The 19,483-nt window shown below is 33.4% G+C and overlaps 2 protein-coding genes and 1 long non-coding RNA gene across 8 annotated transcripts in view; 2 read left to right on the top strand and 1 right to left on the bottom strand.

The window, feature by feature from the left end:
• The window catches only part of bru3 (CUGBP Elav-like family member bruno 3), an 838,385-nt gene that overhangs the window by 725,842 nt on the left and 93,060 nt on the right, over positions 1–19,483 (bottom strand). The window lies entirely within an intron of this gene.
• On the top strand, positions 4,974–16,390 carry LOC141454027 (uncharacterized). Of its 5 annotated transcripts, XM_074127792.1 has the most exons (9): positions 4,974–5,075; positions 6,512–6,568; positions 7,199–7,348; positions 7,960–8,094; positions 8,779–8,922; positions 9,273–9,416; positions 12,405–12,545; positions 14,826–14,873; positions 16,169–16,390. In XM_074127792.1, the coding sequence occupies exons 1-9, from the start codon at positions 5,024–5,026 to the stop codon at positions 16,288–16,290; spliced, it is 993 nt and encodes a 330-aa protein (XP_073983893.1). In that variant the 5' UTR covers positions 4,974–5,023; the 3' UTR covers positions 16,291–16,390. The 5 variants fall into 5 exon arrangements, with proteins under 5 accessions (XP_073983893.1, XP_073983896.1, XP_073983895.1 ...); XM_074127795.1 differs by lacking the exon at positions 8,779–8,922; XM_074127794.1 differs by lacking the exon at positions 12,405–12,545.
• LOC141454030 (uncharacterized) lies at positions 12,552–14,464 on the top strand. The gene is made up of 2 exons (XR_012458376.1): positions 12,552–13,096; positions 13,198–14,464. It is a non-coding gene; the product is annotated as an uncharacterized lncRNA (long non-coding RNA).

Raw genomic sequence — 19,483 nt, 5'->3', positions numbered from 1 at the left:
CATAACATTTATCCTTTGCTCACAACATATGTCCTTCGTTGCTAATTTCAGGCTAGTTTGGACAATATTTTCACTTAAATTTCTAAAAGTTCAAGTATTGAGATCAACTGAACGTTCCAGCTATCTTCGGAAAATTCTTAAAGCTCCATTTATTTTTTGAATTGAACTTTCGAACTTTACAAGCCATAAAAAAAAACCTCAAGAATCTTGCGAAAACTATTGAACTCAAATTTCATTCCACTATGTTCACGACAAAGGAGTAACACCACTGAGTGCCTTTTCCGCTTGAATAATCCTAATATTGAGTTACCATGTACCACGTTCACTTATTGTAACAATTAAAAGCAAATTTTCATTTTATTATACTTTTAAGTTCTTACAACTTTTACTTCAATATTAGCCTTTACTATCATTTACTCCACCAATGAGACAAGCTGTTGCAATAACTATCATTTACTCCACCAATGAGACAAGCTGTTGCAATAACTATCATTTACTCCACCAATGAGACAAGCTGTTGCAATAACTATCATTTACTCCACCAATAAGACAAGCTGTTGCAAATATTAGCCTTTACTATAATTTACTCCACCAATGAGACAAGCTATTGCAATATTAGCCTTTACTATCATTTACTCCACCAATGAGACAAGCTATTGCAATATTAGCCTTTACCATCATTTACTCTACCAATGATACATAATACAATAATTTAGATTTCCGTTTTTGATTTTTCGCGAGATATATCCGTTTTGAGTTTTTCTTTTTAGTCCGAAAGTAGTTTTTCAAATTGGCCTGTAGGTGTGTATGTGTGTAAATGTGGAGCACTTAACTCAAAAATAGAAAATTGCAGGCAGTACAAATTTAAAATTTTTCTATAATACGCTTTCAGAATTGGCTTTCAAAATTTGCCGACAAGATGTTACAAACTTTTATACTATAAATTTCTTTCTTTTGTTTGAGCGGTCCAGTTTGGTCGCTTTCTTCTTGAGAAATAGTAGTGCGTTTTCTTGTTCTTTGTTTTAATTTTTATATATTATGAGCTCGGACGAAGAACAACTCCTTCTGCTATTAGCTTTGCAAAGCAAAAAGAAGAAAAGACGAAGTTGGGTGCATGAAATCAATAAGAAGAGGGAACAATTAGGGGAATACCACCGCTTATGCATTGAACTAGAGTCACATGAAGATTGGTTCTTCTAGTATCTTCGTATGTCGCTAGAATGAAATAAAAAATGAGTAATAAAGTTTCTTGACATTTGTATCTTTATTTCGTAGTTACTGGGTGGCAAGGCGGTCACGTTGAAATCTGTAATTTTGTACTACCAGATCGCTTGTCGTCGCGACTAAGACTAGCGTTCTTTTTGACAGAGATGATACAACATTGTGTAATACAACTAGACCTCCTGACCGCCTCGGTCGGAGATCGTTGCCCGCCGCTACAGACCGCTTTCTGTGTGCCCAAGGCCTTAAGTTCAAATTTTGAGGAAATTCGCTGAAAGAGCTATTTTGAGTAAATGTTTTGGTTAATTAAGGACTTTTCAGCACAAAATAGTTTCAAATTTCATTGTGAAAAACTTTTCACAACAAACATCTAATTTTTATTTTTATACTTTAATAAATAATCTATATTAAATATATAAAGTTAATATAGCCCCAAAATAATACATATTACTTTCTTAATGCTACAAATTTAATACGTAATTCGATAAACTAAGGTGTTACTGTTAAATAAAACCTTGGATTATGTAACGGAGGAAATTAAATAAGGAAATACAATATTAAAAAACATCAGTAACAAATTGTTTGCTTCTAAAGTATTAATAATAAAATAAATGAAAATTCCAGAATTTTGCAATTATTAATATTGGTTTTTATGTCCATTGGACCGCGAAAAATCTAGCAATGTAGATCGTTTAAATAATGTAACTCAATAAAGGGAAATCCCAAGTATTTATATGTGATATTTACTTGACATTCAGCGATATTACAAAATAATTATTTATGCAATTTTGAAAAAAAAAAAGAACCATAATCGCTCTAATTAGCGTTTAGCAAAATATCAATCAACTAAATCGATTAATTAAAGAAGAGTAAATCTGTTTGCTACTAAATTAATATCGATAAGAAGTGAAGCTAATGCAGATAATGGGAATGTCAAGTCTTGACACGTGGCGAGGACACGTGATAATTATATAGTGGCTTTAACAAGGCTGCACTGTCTTGTTCAATCTACTAATGCTTAGCAGTTGCATTTAGTCTACATCACTTCTAGTTCCCTTGAGAATTTAACTTCCTTCCACTAAAAATTTAATTAAACAGATGAAATGAATCAATTTAAATTCTTAATCTCATTTCATTATTTAATATCATGGTCATGGTGCATAATAGCAGTAAAATCAAATGCCGAGAATTCAAAAAATTGAAAATATCGCTACAGTCTTCCAGGTGAAGCTAATCGCTACATAACTTTTTGTTGCAGAAATCATTATCCTGAAAATCCAGAGTCAACATTTTCTTGGGCAACCAGGCAGCCTTTGGAGGCTATTAAGTCCTGTTCAAAAGCTGCTGTAGGAACTGCTTAGAAATGCTGGCAAAATAATGTCTTTAAATCTCCCGTCTGGGAACTCAGGTTTTTGTACAAGGACAATGTGGCAGGCCTACCAAGAGCTCTGTGTAGTTTTTACTAGCCCTGAACTCGTATTAAAGCGTCGCAAAGTGCTCTGAGAAATGTTAACTATCAACGAAAGGGCACTTAACAAAGTGATGAAGAAAATTCCCGGCCTGAAAAAAGCAAAATTTTATTAACAGCTATTCGCCTTAATTAACAAACTGTTCCATTACTCCAGCAAGGACGAGTGGCCGTACGGATGATCGTAGCGCTTTTTACTGGCCATTTTAGATTGGAACCAATACGCATGGGAATGGTGAAGAACTGCCCAGTGTAGATTCTGTCAGGAAGAAGGAACCTCAATGTAAGGTAAAGAAAAAAATCCCCGCCGCTGTACATTGCCCAGATGCCTTTCATCAGATTCACTAAGTCTAAGCAAGCAGACACAGGACTGAAGCGATTGCTCTAATTAGTAAGTGTGACAGTAGACCTCTGGTTCACGGTGGCGAATGAAGGCTTTCTCGTTAAATCTCCTACAATCTAATCTACTCATAGAGATGCCAGTTGTGCAAGGTTATGTCAAAAAATAAACAATTGTATCTTTTTATAGAGTGCTATTGTTTACAGATTACTAATCGAATGAATAGTTCCTTCACAATCCACCAGATGTTTCATGTTTCCCTCTGGTTGTAATTACACATTTTTAGCATTTTTTTGTTTTAATTTTGATGAATAAAAGACTAATATACAACTGCGTACTCAAACCGATCTGAACTCTGGGGTTCAGCCAAACTTTCTAATTCACAAAAGATCCCAGTCCTTCCAATCCAAAAATTCTCCGACAGATTACGAGTTCTCCATTTTATGTCTCTAACTTCACCCTCCATAACGACCTCAAAATCTCATACGTAACTGACAAAATCTAAATCTAAATATAGAAAATTCTTTGACTCTCTTCTATTCTGTACCAATCCTCTTGTTCAAAATCTACAACACAACGATTCCAGATCGTCCTCCACGACGATTGAGGCTGTTGGCCTCGTGACCAGCTTCAATAGTACAAGAAACTCCAGCGAGAGTGTTGCCGGTACGCAGCTTCTCTCCTCAAGCTGATCCTGTCATGAAGTGTTCTTTCATCATATTACATTTTATTCTTTGTAGATTGTGAATAGCAAATAAATTTAAAAAATAAAAATTGATGAATAGTTCTATAGTTTTAATGAATATATAGGTTTCGTGACCGCAAATTATTCATTTAAGGATTCAAAATTGGCGAGGAATCGGTCAAATAAAAACAACAACTCGTCTTTTTGCCAACGTTTCGACAAATATATTGTCTTCTTCAGGGTCTGGATACTAAAAATACAAACAATTCAGAGAATCACAAAATAGAAAATCAGTAATATAAAAATAAATAAGAAAATAAAAACTAATTACAGGCTAGACTAATTACAATGTTCAATTTAACAAAAGAGTAAATAAAACTAGATATTGGGAAATTTCTTTTAATACAAAAACAAACAGGAAAAACCAAAACCCCTTATGAACTAAATAACAAACGAACCAGATGATTAGAAGCAAATTTAAAAAACCCAGCAATAATTATGTACAGAAGTTAGATATCTATTTATTTTTTAATGATAAAATTGTAGCAATTGGCTAAATTCGACGTGTCTGTTCTAAAGTTTACTGTGTTGTTTTGTTTCACTATGTGGCACATTTCTAGAAAATTACGTTTACTTTTTTCCCTATCGAGTACTGTCACATTCTAGAAGTTAAAATTGTGTTTATTTTCAATGTGGTGTATGGGATGACAGCATATGTTCTAAAAAGCATATATGCGAGAGAGCCCCTTTTTAATTGTAAAAGTGAATTCTATCATTATTTTTTTACATTCTTAAAAGAAAAATTTAATAAATAAAAATGGCGATGTTGTTTTTGATAAGGTTTAGAGCTCTTACTTTATATTTGGAAAAAGAACTTGAGCTAGTTCGATAGATCTTAAAATACATACGTACACCTTCTTTAATAGATTTGTTTTTGAAGCAGATTACTAAAAACATTACTTCTGAGAACAATATACTGCATCTTCTTGAATGATTTCTAATTTGTTTAATCAAGGTTAAATATCTAAGTTTTTATTTGACCGATTCCTCGCCAATTTTGAATCCTTAATCCATAGTTATATTTATTTAAAACTATAATTAAATTTAATTAATATAATAGTCGTAAATAAGAAATTGGAATAAATAAAAGAAAGATAAATAATCAATTTCTGATGAATCAATAATCATTAAAAACAAAAGTCTATGGTTAATCAATTCTTATCACCAGCATAGGGGTTATCACTAAGGATAAGCGAAAATAAACTTTCGTTTCTATCAGAATTCAGTATGCATTTAATATTTGTTAAAAATGCTAATCAAGTATCAGTTGATTTTCATTTCAGTGGTGCTAATTGTTGCCGGTAATAGAAAATTTCATTATTTATATTACCTATATCTATAAATGTTGGATGTGCAAAGACAGTGAACAGTTAGCCCAAAAGTCGGTGGTAGCTCCAATATCTTGTACCAGTAAACTTGTATTGTGTAAGGCGCCGTGCGTCCATGTTGGGTACCCGCTGGAATGCCAATATACATGTAGAGCTACTTCTATTTTGGGGGGTTATAGGTTATTTTAATGATGTAAATTAATAATTTTTATCCAATTTTATTAAAATAAGTGTGACACTCAACAAGTAAGTAGACAAATCTGGTGCAATTAATCGCACGATTATCTCATTACTGCATTCTCTTACTTACTTGCATATTTATTTCAAATACTACATTTTTACTTAACGTTTGTGGCATTCAATACTAACTTAGTATAATAAAAAACTTGTAAATTATTTGCAGCATATGTTCTAAAAAGCGTATATGCGAGAGAGCCCCTTTTTAATTGTAAAAGTGAATTCTATCATTATTTTTTTACATTCTTAAAAGAAAAATTTAATGAATGAAAATGGCGATGTTGTTCTTGATAAGGTTTAGAGCTCTTACTTTATATTTGGAAAAGAACGTGAGCTGGTTCGATAGATCTTAAAATACGTACGAACACCTTCTTTAATAGATTTGTTTTTGAAGCAGATTACCAAAAACATTGCTTCTGAGAGTAATATACTTCAATTAATTTGTTTAATCAAGGTTAAATATCTAAACTGCTATTTTCAATTTCTTGGTGAGATGGGATTTGCTCAGTAGTAATGTTTTTCGAGTCCAGGTCTTTAGGATCTTTCCTTTTTCCAAAGAAGTCTTTTTATTATTCGCTGACCGATAATATATAGTGCTCAATATTAGAAGAGAGATTGCTCAGGAAGTTGCAAATGTTGCCTTTATACTCCAATAACCAATTATAAATTAAATCCAGACGCTGTAAACTAAAAATAGAAATGCTATTAGACTAAATCAACTTTGGGGACCACCATTTTCTTGTGTTCTAGTTAATAATATTTCATTAAATAATCGACGGCTTAGAGGATAAACAGCTACATTCATTTCCCTTAAAAAGAAGCCTTTCATCTATGGGGTGAGAAAAAAAAGAAAAGTTAACTGAGGTGACGTAGAATTGGTGATAAGACCCTTCAGCCTAAAGAAATAATGGCAATGGTTTCCCTAAATACTTAAAATACCAATAGAAATAAAAATAAATGAATTAGAATGGAGCCAAAAAATGAAAACTTAGGAATCAAATCCCACAAAACGATTTACGAATTAGTGTATTCATCTAAAATTAATGTTGTTTTTATTAAGCAAAAAAACAGTTAACTCGTCGAGATTAGCGCTTTATATTAAAATTGTTTTCATTTTTAGTGAACCACTAATCAGATGTTTGGTTAAAAATTTGCATTTTATTGTGTTTTAGAGGTAAGGAGTGAAGAATGTAATGACAACAATTGCTTGCTTAAAAAGAGATCATTAGGTAAATATTTTAATTTAACTTTCTTTTAATTTTTTTTTTAAATGAATTATTAAATAGATAATTTTACGAAGAATTTACAAGCAATCTCAAGAATTTACTTGCAATATCTAAGTAAAATATATTATTTTTAATAATAATTTAACTTCATGCGAACCTGGTGGTGAAGAATGCAATAAATGCGTCTGCAATGAATGACCAGGGCAAAAACTATTGTGAATATCTTATTTAACTGATGTTAAATAGTTCAAAAACCTGTAGCAAGTGGACTTTACAGTAAAAAAAAAAAAAAATATTAATTAACATTATAGTTATCACCAATTAACAAATATACCACTAAATACTCGAATGTCACCTGGTGCGGGTGGTGGTCTAGTGGTCAAGAGAGTGGCTTTGTGAGTAGGAGATCCCCAGTTCGAATCCCTTGTATGGCAACTTTTTATTTGTTTGCAAAAATAAATTGTTTATAGTAAAGTATGAGCTTCCGTCCCCGTCCACATATCTAATAGGTGGTTGGACATTAAACCACGCCTGAAAAAAATAGGCGATTGTTTTAAAGTACTTTACTTACTTATACACTTACTAAATGTCACCTATTTATTGATAATAGTTTCATTTAAATCGTGGTTTCAGGGAGTAGAAGATTATGTTTCATTGGTGAAGTGCGATACAAAGATTGTAATCTATGTGTTTGCCTTGGCTTTGGAAGGGAACATTGTACTAATTATGATTGTCCTGATAACCAATGGTCGCTCCAAAAACTAAGAACACGAAGAGATACTGGTTAGTAATTAGTAATAATTTAAGTATAACTAATACTTTTGACTACAAGAACAAAGGAAAATATTACCTTAAGTTTGTCTCAATAACTTTTTAATACGGAAACTCAGCTGACGTTTCTGAAGATTTAGTAACTTACCTGCAAAAAAAACACAAACAATATTCTTGATTAGATATTTGTTTTGTAGCATTTAACTGTACATTTTCTAGCAAAATGGTGTCTAGTGGCTTTTTGTTTATTACTTAGAGAAACTGTCCTTTATCATTAAGTATCAAAAAGCAATTATTGCCAATAATTAGGCTAATTCAAGTTCAAAACAAAGCATAAAACTGCGTTCTTTGTTTTAATATGGAACCCTAACAATTACCTTCACTTGATTTTCTGTTATGATTGCTGAAAAACAGAATAAAATAAATGAAAATACATACATTAACTTGAAAAAAGATGATAACCGAACACTTGTTTTTTTGGATGCCATGATATTGTCGCCTGTGGTTCTAATCGGTTGTTCATCACAGATTCTCGTAAGTAACTGACCGATATCAAAGAGTAATGAAAGAAGTTTTTTGTTTATTCTTATCAAAAAAACTCAAATGTTTGCCAATCTTTACAGGAGAAAAAAAGTGCAAACCAGGATCGGTTTGGAAAGAAGACTGCAACACATGTTTCTGCACTGAAACAGGCCACGTAGGATGCACTCTCATGCATTGCGGTCCCATATCTTCACAGCAGAGCAGAGTAAAACGAGGTATAATTTGGAATTATTGTTTATAGTTCTTACAAGAATATTTATCTGAAAGTAATTTCAAACTTTAAATTATCATATTTTTAATTTTTATGAAATTCATTAATTAGATGTAACAATAGGATTTATAATCAACCTTAACAAGGCTATCATAATAAAAATTTATCTAGGAGGCCTGGAGAATCTGTGAAAATGTGTAATAGAAAATTTGGCCATCTTGGGCATCTTTAAAACATTTTTTTTGTCAATCTAGTTCTAATACTGGCAAGCCTAAGTTGCATGAGTTAAGCGGATAGTTTCATAGTTTTGTGATTCGTCAGAAAAACAAAATCAATCCTGCGGAGATAGCGATTTAAAGGAAAATGGAGTTCAGATTGGGTGTAGAGTAGAGTTACTACGTAATTCAATATTGGTACTCTTTAAACTGGTTTAAAAAAATAAATAAGATATAATCTTGATTCAAGGTAAATCTTTAATATAGACTAAGACAAGATCTAAAATAAAATATTCTTAGTGTCAAAAGAATTCAAATTTCAAGTTTCCCAAAACTATTTGAGTAGACACAAAATATTTTGAGGCTACCTTTTAATGGATTTTCCCTCCATTTTTTGTTTTGTTTTTGCATAAATGTTCTGTGGAGCTTTCCAACTTCTGTATTTTTGAATTCTTGATCCAACTTTTTTGAAGGAAACAAGTGCACTCAAGGAACGACTTGGAAAGAGAATGGCCTTACTTATTTCTGTAATTCCACCAGTCAAACTGTTTGCACTTTGATGGGATGTTATCCTTTCCAGTTACAAAAACAAGAGAAAAGAAATAAACGAGATTTGGGTAAAAATAAAATACGATACATACATTCATTATACAGTCCATTCATATATTATCCAGCCACTCCTCAGGAACTTCTAAAAATATAGTAAATATCGTTCAAAAACGACACATTAAATTCAAAACAAAACAAAAAAAAATGCAAAAGATCTAAGTAAACACTGAACACTAAATTTGAAAGCCCAACCATAGCTTTTGGACACAATGCTAAGATAAAAATTAAATGTAAAATACTCATCATCCGAGTTCAATTACTGTTTGAATTAGAAAAATGCATAATAACAGCAATAGTATTGCATTAATGTTGCTTTTAATCCTACAATTTTCAATTTCCTCTGCTCCATCTATTGCAGAAAAACAATGCACTCCGGGAACAACTTGGAAAGAAGATTGCAATACCTGTTTCTGTTCTTCTACCGGCCAAATTGGCTGCACTCTTATGGCATGTCATCACTACCAGTTACCAACAAAGCAGCAAAGGTTCAAACGAGATTTCGGTAAATAAAAAAAAAAAAAAATCATAATCGATTCTTGCATTCATTATACAGTTCTTTTATTTATTAAAACGAACTCAATTTACTGGGATACCTTCCCAGCCACTCCTAAAGGAACTTCTAAAAATATAGTAAATATCGTTCTAAAACGACACATTACATACTATGCAGCGTGGCCATATGAGTAGAAAAATTCATTTTTCTGCAACCATGTAGGGAAGTTCTCATTACTCAATTAAAATCAGCTGTGTAATGCCCAACTTCCCACACTAGTGGGGGGAAATTCCCATTAGTGTCACTTTCCGCACAAGTGAGTGGAAAAACTTTATTGTGCTTCCTTGATATAAGAAGTTTTGTTATTAACATAAATATTTTCTGTAAAACTCTAATAAGCTTATTTAAATTTATTTTATTTAAATAATTAAAAAACGAATATTAAAAAATAAAACAAAAATTGAAAGGAATATAGAAATAAAAATAATACTTTAATAAATAATTAGATATTTTTAATTATAACAGTTAAAAAGGTTATAGTGTTACCTTATAGAAATTCTCCATCAATAAAAGAATCAGCAGAAAATGTAATAAGTAATGTAAATACGTAAGTAATGTAAATAATTGTAATATAACAATAAATGTTTATAATAAATAAATTACTTTTTGTAGACTGTAAAAATGAAATTTTTAATTTTATTAGTTAATAAATGGTTGCAGAAAAAATATAATATTTAACTCTAGTGTAAAGTATTTTCCTCACACTCGGCAATTTGCACTTGCACTCGCATCGCTTCGCTCGCTCGTGCGTGCAAACCCTGCCTCGCGTGAGAAAAGTACTACTTTCCACACTTGTTAAATAAATAACTATAAATGAATTTTTCTACTTTTAAAATTAATCATAAATTTATTATAAAAACTCCATTAACAATTATATTGTACAATAATAGCTAAAAGTATTATTTCTGAATAATAATAATAATATTATTATTATTATATTACTATAATATAATAATCAAAGATTTTGTATTAAATATATAAAATCTCCACACCAAACTGGTTAATCTGCCTTTAACGAATGATGAAAGTCTAAAACTGGTTAGGGATGCAATTTACGGTTGCAATGCTATGAAGGATAGAATCAAAAGTAAAATATAATTTGTCTTAGTTCAATTCCTCAAGAATTACCTTTCAAAACGACCTTCCTGAATATGAATCATTTACGCATTCGATTCATTCATTTTCATAATCCGATTCAAGTAAGATTTTGATGAATCTCTTCCATACCTATTCGTATAATAATTTCCCTAATATTTGCAACAAAATGCGTCAGAGGTCGATTGTATCTTTGAAAAACGAAAAAATTTAGAAAGTTTCAATTTGAAATTTTTCTTAAGCTCGAACAGATGACGCTAAATTGAAGTTTTATTGTTCAAAATTAGTTAAACGATTTTCCCACTTTATACAAAATCAATTTTACAGTTTTTTTTAAAAAAAAATTCTATTGTTTTCCTGTTAAAAGAAAATTTATTGTTTAGTTTATTTTTAACCAAGTTTATTGTTTTGAAAATTCTCTACTTTCTAAGAAGATTTACCAATTAAATGGGTTGGCCACCTAAGTTCCCGTCGTTTTTTAAATTTTAACGTTGCGCATGTCATTAAATGTTTTTGGCATAATGTTTCAAATCATGTGAAATAGTTATTTATTTAACAAGTGTGGAAAGTAGTACTTTTCCTCACACGAGGAAAATACTTTACACTCGAGTTAAATATTATATTTTTTCTGCAACCATTAGGGTTATTAACTAAAAAACTAAACAGGAATCACTAGAATCCATTTTAAATTTCTATAAGGTAACACTATAACCTTTTTAACTGTTATAATTAAAAATATCTAATTATTTATTAAAATATTATTTTTATTTCTACATTCCTTTCAATTTTTATTTTATGTTTTTAATATTCGTTGTTTAATTATTTAGTTACGTTAAATAAGCTTATTAAAGTTTTACAGAAAATATTTAATAACAAAACTTCTTATATCAAGGAAGCACAATAAAGTTATTCCACTCACTAGTGAGGAAAGTGACACTAATGGGAATTTTTCCCCACTAGTGAGGTAAAGTTGGGCATTACACAGCTGATTTTAATTGAGTAATGAGAACATTCCTACATGGTTGCAGAAAAAGGATATTTTGTTCTGCCAGAATTTTTTTTTGGTTCGAGTTAATTCAAGTTAATTTTCAGATCATTAAAATAGAATTTCAAGTTGAGAAAAATGAGTATTTCTTTTTGTTCAACTCATCATTTTTTTTACCAAATCGTCATTGGCGAAGAAAAAAAAAAAATGGAGCCTGTAAATTAAAATGAATCATGGCTTAGCGCCAGTAAACAAGCAACCCTGCGCGTGAAACAATATCTTCATCCGCTAAAAACGATGTTGTGGGACTGGGAAGAGATTAATCCATTACGAATTGTTTGAACGGAATCAAATTGTCAACGCGGGACTCTCTATGTTCTACAAATGTAACACGGTTATTCTAGAGAAAATACCTAATTAGCAGCATGGAGTTCTTTTGTTGCACGACAACGCCAGGCCCTCATATCGCCAATATGACCAGAAGCCCGTTCATTGGCTGCCACACTCGCCGTACTCACCCGGATTTGGCACCAAAGGGTTTCCACCTATTTCGATCTTTTTCATAAACTATGCGCAGAATATCGTTCAATACTGGATGTAGAATAGAGAGCTAGATTGGATGAATTTTTCGACTCGAAACTGGTTGATTTCTACCAACAAGAAATTGAAAATCTTGTTGAACATTAAGAAGAAGTTGTAAACAACAAGGGAGATACGTCATTGATTAATTTGTTTTGTAATTTTTTATTTTGAAAAAAGGCGGGAACTAAGCTGGCTACCCACTAGAAAATGCATAATAACAGCATTAGTATTGCATTAATGTTGCTTTTAATCTTCCTCTGTTGCAACTTTTGCAGAATGCACTCCGGGAACGTTTTTGTCAGTTGATTGCTATACCTGTTACTGTTCTCCCGGCGGCAAAATTGGCTGCATTGAAACTTCCTGTGCTGCTAAATTCACGTTTTTAACAAATGAGCAAAGGTTCAAACGAGCTTTGGGTAAATAAATAAATAAATAAATAAAAACAGGAAAAATACGCTGTAAATCTTCACAATACAGATATTCATTTTACTTAAGATATTAATTTTTATGATGGTTTTGGTTTATTTCGACCGTTGTTGATGGATGATTTTTGGGGAATATCGAGGTGTGGTCATCAATAAATACAACTATTTAGCTAATAACTTTTTATAAAAACAAGCTTTATACCAATGTTTCAGTAATTTTTACTACCTTCTTCAAGGTCTGTACAAAAGGAATATTACACTAATATAGTGACGAAGTTGAACTGGGCAGAAAAGAAAGGCCTAGATTGTTCTAGGGGTTGAGCGACCAAAATCGGTAACAGGCCACCACTGTGTAAACAAAAAGGCCGGTCTCTACCTGCGCCGGAGAAGCAAGGGGCTAGATTGTTCCAGGAGTTTAGTGACCGTAGCCTATTACGGTCCACCGCTGTGTAAAGGCCAGCTAAGAGAGAGGCCCCAGTTGGGTGGTGGCAGTATGTGTTTTCCCCAGCCAATGAGCGGCAGGTTGGAGTGATACAGACGGAGTTGGAGTGAGACAGAGTGTTGGAGGAGGGCGGTCCCAGCTGAGGAGGGCGGCCCCAGCTGAGGTGGTGGCAGTACGTGTTTTCCAGCCAATGAGCGGCAGGTTGGAGTGAGACAGAGAGTTGGAAGAGGGCGGCCCCAGTTGGGGTGGTGGAGTATGTGTTTTCCCCAGCCAATGAGCGGCAGGTTGGAGTGAGACAGACGAAGTTGGAGTGAGACAGAGAGTTGGAGGAGGGCGGCTCCAGTTGGGGTGGTGGCAGTATGTGTTTTCCTCAGCCAGTGAGTGGCAGGTGGGCGTGAGACAGACGGAGTGGGGCATTCGCAGTTAAAAGGAGGCAGACACAGCTGGAGAAGTTAGTTTTGAATTAGTCTTGGAAAGTAAGTTTGGAGAGACACTTTGGAAGTGATAGTTTTTGAGAGAATCAGTGTTGCGGAGTGCTTCAGAGTTAGCCGGTTGGGCAGTTAGTCAGTTAGTGAGTAGAGCTTTGTTAGTGCGGTTGAGTCTAGCGCGATTCGGTGCAGTGCGGACCAGTAGCCAGTCGTGGAACAGTTTTATGGCGTTACGTAGTGAGTAACGTTACTTAAACCCATCTGGACTTACGGATCAGAGCTGTGGGGCTCAACTAAACCTTCCAATATCTCCCGCATCCAATCCTTCCAATCAAAAGTCCTCCGCTAAATTGTAAATGCTCCCTATTATGTCACTAACATCATCCTTCACAAAGACCTAAATATTACTTTTATCACTGAAACAATCCATTCACGATTCCTCAATTTCCTCAAAAGCCTATCCTGTCATACCAATCCAACAGCTCAATCTCTTTCCTCATCATCCCATCCTGATAATCCCCCACGACGTCTAAAACGACGTTGGCCTCGTGATCTCCTAACCTAGACCTTTCCACAACTATGTAGAATTCCCGAGAGTGTCAGAACTGGCTGATTTCTCTCTTCCTGCGTCCTTACGGCTGCGGTGTGTGTCGGCTATGCCGGGCAGTTTTCGCAGCCTATACTGCACTTCTACTATTAACAATTTGCCTGGTGTATATTTATTTTTATACAGGTAGCAAAGAAATTAAAATTAAAAAAAAAACGTAGTGAGTAAGTAACAGTAAACCGTTGTGACCGTTGTAAATGGTAGATCTAATGAATAGCGTTGGTTGATAGTAAATGTTAATGTTAGTAATGATAATGTGTTAATAAATCAGGTTATTACTTACAACTTTAGCGAGTTTTATTATTTATCAAACCCACATATTATTTAATAACTAGTGGCAGGCATTAGTTGTGTTGATAAAGTTTTTAGTAAAAGGACAAAAACTTTACAATAGATATAAAATTGAAAACCATAAAAAAAAATAATAAATAAATTTAAAAAAAATAAATATAATGATAATAATAAATCTGTAACCTCCCTTTTGGGAGTTCGCAAGACTTGCTCTCAGCATGAATCTGTGATATTGATAAACGCATGCAAATTAAATCAAAATGGGAATATTTATTATTATATTGATTTATCTATTTAATTTTATGTTTTAGAAATAGTTTTTATTTATTTATTTTAATGGGTTTCAATTTATATCTATATTAGTGTAATATTCCTTTTGTACAGACCCTGAAGAAGGTGGTAAAAATTACCGAAACGTTGGTATAAAGCAAAAAAGTTGTTTTTATTCAAGACCGCACCTCGATATTCCCCAAAAATCATTAATTTTTTTTTTTTGTCATCAGAAGATGAAGAACAATCCGAAGTTTCCCTACAGGAAGAGACAGGAAAAAGTGCGTATCTCTTTGTATAATGAAATTAAGTTTTTATCTGTTTTTTGGGGGGCAAAATGTTATCGAAATGGTATACAGTCGAACCTCTCAATAATGGACATTGGCGGAGGAAAGCAAAGTGGCCGTTAGAAGGACGTAGGCAAGTTTCATAATGAAAAAATATGGGTTTTTTCCAAACATCTATTTAAAAATTGTTTATTATTAATAGATTTAAAAACGTACATAATTGCATAATTATTGCAGCTATATGATATGCATCAAGTTTTTCTTAATTATCCAAAAAATGCATCAAAAAACTACATATTATTGACTTATTTAATAATTTTTATAATAATCATCACATTTATTCATAACGATAATAATTTATGGTAAAATTATCATCATACTAAAAAATAATATTTTATTTAAAACATTTCTCTGATAATTATCATCAAAAAAATCATAAATACAAATAGCAATATAAATTGACATTGCATTTATTATCCACACTTAACTTTTTTTATTACTTTATGGACGGTAAGTTTTTGCTAAACTTAATGGACAGACGCACTTTTACTACATCACTCCTCAACATTGTAACAATAATCACTAATTTTGTTTTGCAAGCCGTTTTGTTTTTTTAACGCGTAGATTCCATCTCGGATCCTTCAAAATATTGGTAATCTGCGTTTTTCCAACTCCAAACCTTATTGTACATAATTAACTTTTTGTTAGAAATTGAGCAAACTCATAGACTAATTGAATTTTTTAGAAAAATAGAACAAAACTTTCGGCAAGTTGACGATGGCTCGATTTGGTTTTTGCAAAATCTTCCAACACATTTATTTTCTCTTCTAGAGTTAACCACTTTCGTTTGAGAGACATATCGGAAAAAATAATATTGTTCGTCCAAAGTTATATTGAAAAATGATTAAAATAGTACAAGTTGTATGGAGCTTATATAGGAAACTTTAGGAAAAACCAGAAAAAAAGAAAAACTTTCGAGGGGATAATTATTTTGATCATCACGTCAAACGAACTTTCAGTAATAAGGTGGTCGTTGGTGGGAGGTTGAAACATATAATCCGTTCCCCAAAATCAATGTCCGCGGTCGTTATGTAGAGTGTCCGTTAGACGGAGGTTCTTTTATATAGAAAGTGTATAGGGGTAAAACGGGGAAATCCAAAAACTGTCCGTAAATGGAGGTGGTCGCTAGTGAGAGAGTGTCCTTTATGGGAGGCTCGACTGTAGTTATCTTTAAAATATGTAGTTAAAAGATTTGTTAGATTAAATTTTATTATTTTTAATTGTTCTAGATTGTGAAATTGGAACAACCGTTAAACTAGATTGCAACATCTGTCACTGTACCGCGATGGGTTTGGCGTGTACAAGGAGGCTGTGCCATGGACAGGAACTCTCCATTACTGTGGAAGAATGAAGATACTTGCCATCAGTTTAGCATTATTTAAATTGTTAAAATACAACATTATGTTTATTTAATATTTTGGTTGTAAATAAATTGTAAACGTTCAACGTCATTTAATTTTTTTTCTAAAATCTTTACTATTAAATTTTTTTTTTTTTGGGGCGCATTAACAGCTGAGGTTATTAGCGCCCGGAACTTTTTCCAGTGCACTGCCGGCCTCCGGACAGTGTTCTCTCGTTACAGACAACACTGTCCATCACCGGACAGTGAGCTTTAAGAAGCTCCTAGGAAGAGAAAATCTAAGGGTCAGCTGCTGGATTCGAACCCGGGACTAAAAGTACACTAAAAATGTTTTAAAGTGCAATTTGTAACCTTTAACTTCCTTATTTTAAGACAGCCTACTTTAAAATTGTCTACTGGTCCATCTAAAAGAGTTTTCTATGAATTAAACAACTTGATAAACTAACACTGTTGAGTGCTCGTGGACACATTTTCTTGTAAAACAAACGTAATTTCTCTTACGAAGATAAATGGAATCCTGGAAAATGATATACCGTTTGAAAGCCCATTAAACAAGGAAACTTTTATAAAAAGTGCCAGCACCTAAGTCTGATAATGATCACATAAGGGCCTAATGAGTTTTCTTGAAAATTTCGATTACTTTTATTTTTCCAGTATCCGGAGGAAGATTGAAGCTGTTTGGAGAATAACTTATACTTCAAAATGGTGTCAATTTTTAGAAAATTTATCTGTCTTTCTAACCGTGTCATCAGAATCGAATTCGGACTAAAACTTTCTGAGTAATAACATTTTTATTGGAAAAAAGTAATGATTTTAGAAAAAAAAATTAAAGTGACGTCACTCAAGAACAGTGGAAAATATGTTGTTGAATACGTCATTGAACTCCACTTTAGATGTACTACACACACTGGGCCTATGGACATTACTTACTGGTTCACCCTATATATTAGCTTTGCCGCATCACGCCTCTAACCCCTCGGCTATCGTGGTGCCTAAAATTTTGGTTATAAAATCACAGTCAAAAGTCAATTGCAGAGTTGGAAGAACTTAAAAATCTGTAAGCGCACTTTTGGCTGCACAGCACGGAAGACTTGCTCTTATCATGAATCTGTCATATTGATAAAAGCACGGAAATTAAACCAAAATGGGAGTATTGTTATTACTGAATGGTTTCAAGGTACATTTCTCCTAAAACAAAAACTAAAAGTAACAGCTCAAGGCTGGGATTCCCACAGTTTTCAGCTTACCATGCGATATGAACATTCAAAGAACGGCTCCCATTCGCTCAGCACTTCTATACAATTACTTTATATCCCTACTATATCAAAGTTTGGTACACACTATTTCAATTATAAGTTAGAACACAAAACTCATAATCCAGATTTAGGGAAGGTGTCATATCTTCCGCGCACACGTCCCTTGTTCTTCCTAACGTTAATGGGGAGTCCCTAAGAGATACACATATGTTGCAACCCTTATAACTGAAAGACAAACTTCTGAATTGCTACACTCCTTTTGCTAATTAATTAAATGCTAAGTTTGTAATGCTATTTCTAAATACTAAAAAAATAAGTAGGCACTCCCATCGCCTCAGTGTATATAACCAGTTAACGTAAATACTCTCATAGATGTTTTCAATGATTTTTGAAGTCTTTTAAATTGAAATTATTACATCAAAGTTACAAGATGCTTCTTATGGGTCCATAATACGAAACTAAATATTTGATATCTAGTTCAATTTTCGAAAGGTTAAAACGAAGACCTGTTCTCACAGAAATATTCAGACGGTTTCACAGTTTGGTAGCAATAGGTTTAAGAACATTATAACCTGATCATAGATGACATGAACTAGGGAAAGGTATGAATAAATTCAATATTATTTTCCACATACAGTACCTCGTTACTCGGTTTTCGAACGACTTGACTTTCGAACAAATCGGTATTCGACCAAGAAATTCGAGAAAATATTGTCCTGAAATACGAACAAACATTTGGAACTCGAGATGAGCCGAGCTGTTTTTATACGAGGGGGTACCCAAAAATAACCGGAATTGCGTTGCCGCGCATGGAGCTTATGCATTTCTGCCGCTAGACGTGTATAGCGCAATTCCTTGCCAGTTCAGTCCTGCCTGTGTTGTCTGCCTGGCTTGTTCTGTTCATCTGCAGTGATTGTTTTTACCAGCGCTGTTTTGTTCTTTTTTCGTTTTTTATGATGGCAAGTTTAAGTGAACAACGTGCAGCTCTGAAATTTTGCTTTCTACTCGGCAAAAATGCTGCTGAAAGTGTTTTAATGTTGAAAACAGCTTACAAAGATGACGCTATGGGAAAAACTCAAGTATACGAGTGGTTTACTCGGTTTAAAAATGGCGACATGTCGATTGATGACAAACCTCGTTCTGGACGTCCATCAACTGCCCGAATCGACGAAAATGTTGAAAAAATTCGAGAGCTGGTGTTCACAGACCGTCGACAGACAATTGATCAACTGTCAGAGAGTAGTGGGTTATCTTGGAGCTCGGTTCAGCGAATTTTAACGGAAGATTTGGGGATGAAAAGGGTTGCTGCCAAGTTTGTTCCTCGAGTTCTGACTGACAATCAAAAAGAACATCGAGTTGAAACATGTCGTGCTTTGAAACAACAGCTTGAAACTGATCCAGACTTTCTGTCAAAGGTCATTACTGGTGATGAGTCATGGTGCTATGGTTATGACCCAGAAACAAAGCAACAGTCGAGCCAATGGAAGACGTCATCTTCACCCCGACCAAAAAAATGTCGTCAAGTCAAGTCAAACATCAAAACAATGCTGATTTGCTTTTTTGATGCCAAAGGCGTAGTCCATTCAGAGTTTGTCCCCCCAGGTCAGACCGTCAATCAAACCTTGTATTTGGAAGTTTTGAAAAGATTGCGCAATAGTGTTCGCCAAAAAAGACCCGATTTGTGGCAAACAGGAGACTGGTTCTTCCTCCACGACAATGCACCTGCACACACAGCCATCTCTGTTACACAGTTTTTGGCTAAAAATGGCATGGTTCCGCTGCCCCACGCACCTTACTCGCCTGACCTGGCTCCGTGCGACTTTTTCTTATTTCCACGCATGAAAAAGGGCATGAAAGGTCACCGATTTGACAACATTGAAGAGGTCAAGAAAAAAACGAAGAAGGAGCTGTCAGCCATTTCTAAAGAT

The sequence above is a fragment of the Rhodnius prolixus genome, unplaced genomic scaffold (assembly GCF_049639745.1).
Source record: "Rhodnius prolixus isolate KJV_2025 unplaced genomic scaffold, Rpr scaffold_9, whole genome shotgun sequence".
NCBI lineage: Eukaryota > Metazoa > Arthropoda > Insecta > Hemiptera > Reduviidae > Rhodnius > Rhodnius prolixus.
Note: the sequence above shows the minus strand (reverse complement) of the source record. Positions and strands in the feature narration are given on the sequence as shown.

Excerpts from the sequence above, each read along its gene's own strand:
- LOC141454027 (XM_074127792.1), top strand. The coding sequence starts at position 5,024 with ATGCTAATCAAGTATCAGTTGATTTTCATTTCAGTGGTGCTAATTGTT. Across the intron at positions 5,076-6,511 it reads AGTGGTGCTAATTGTTGCCG|AGGTAAGGAGTGAAGAATGT; the intron begins GTAATAGAAAAT and ends ATTGTGTTTTAG. Across the intron at positions 8,923-9,272 it reads AAGAAATAAACGAGATTTGG|AAAAACAATGCACTCCGGGA; the intron begins GTAAAAATAAAA and ends CATCTATTGCAG.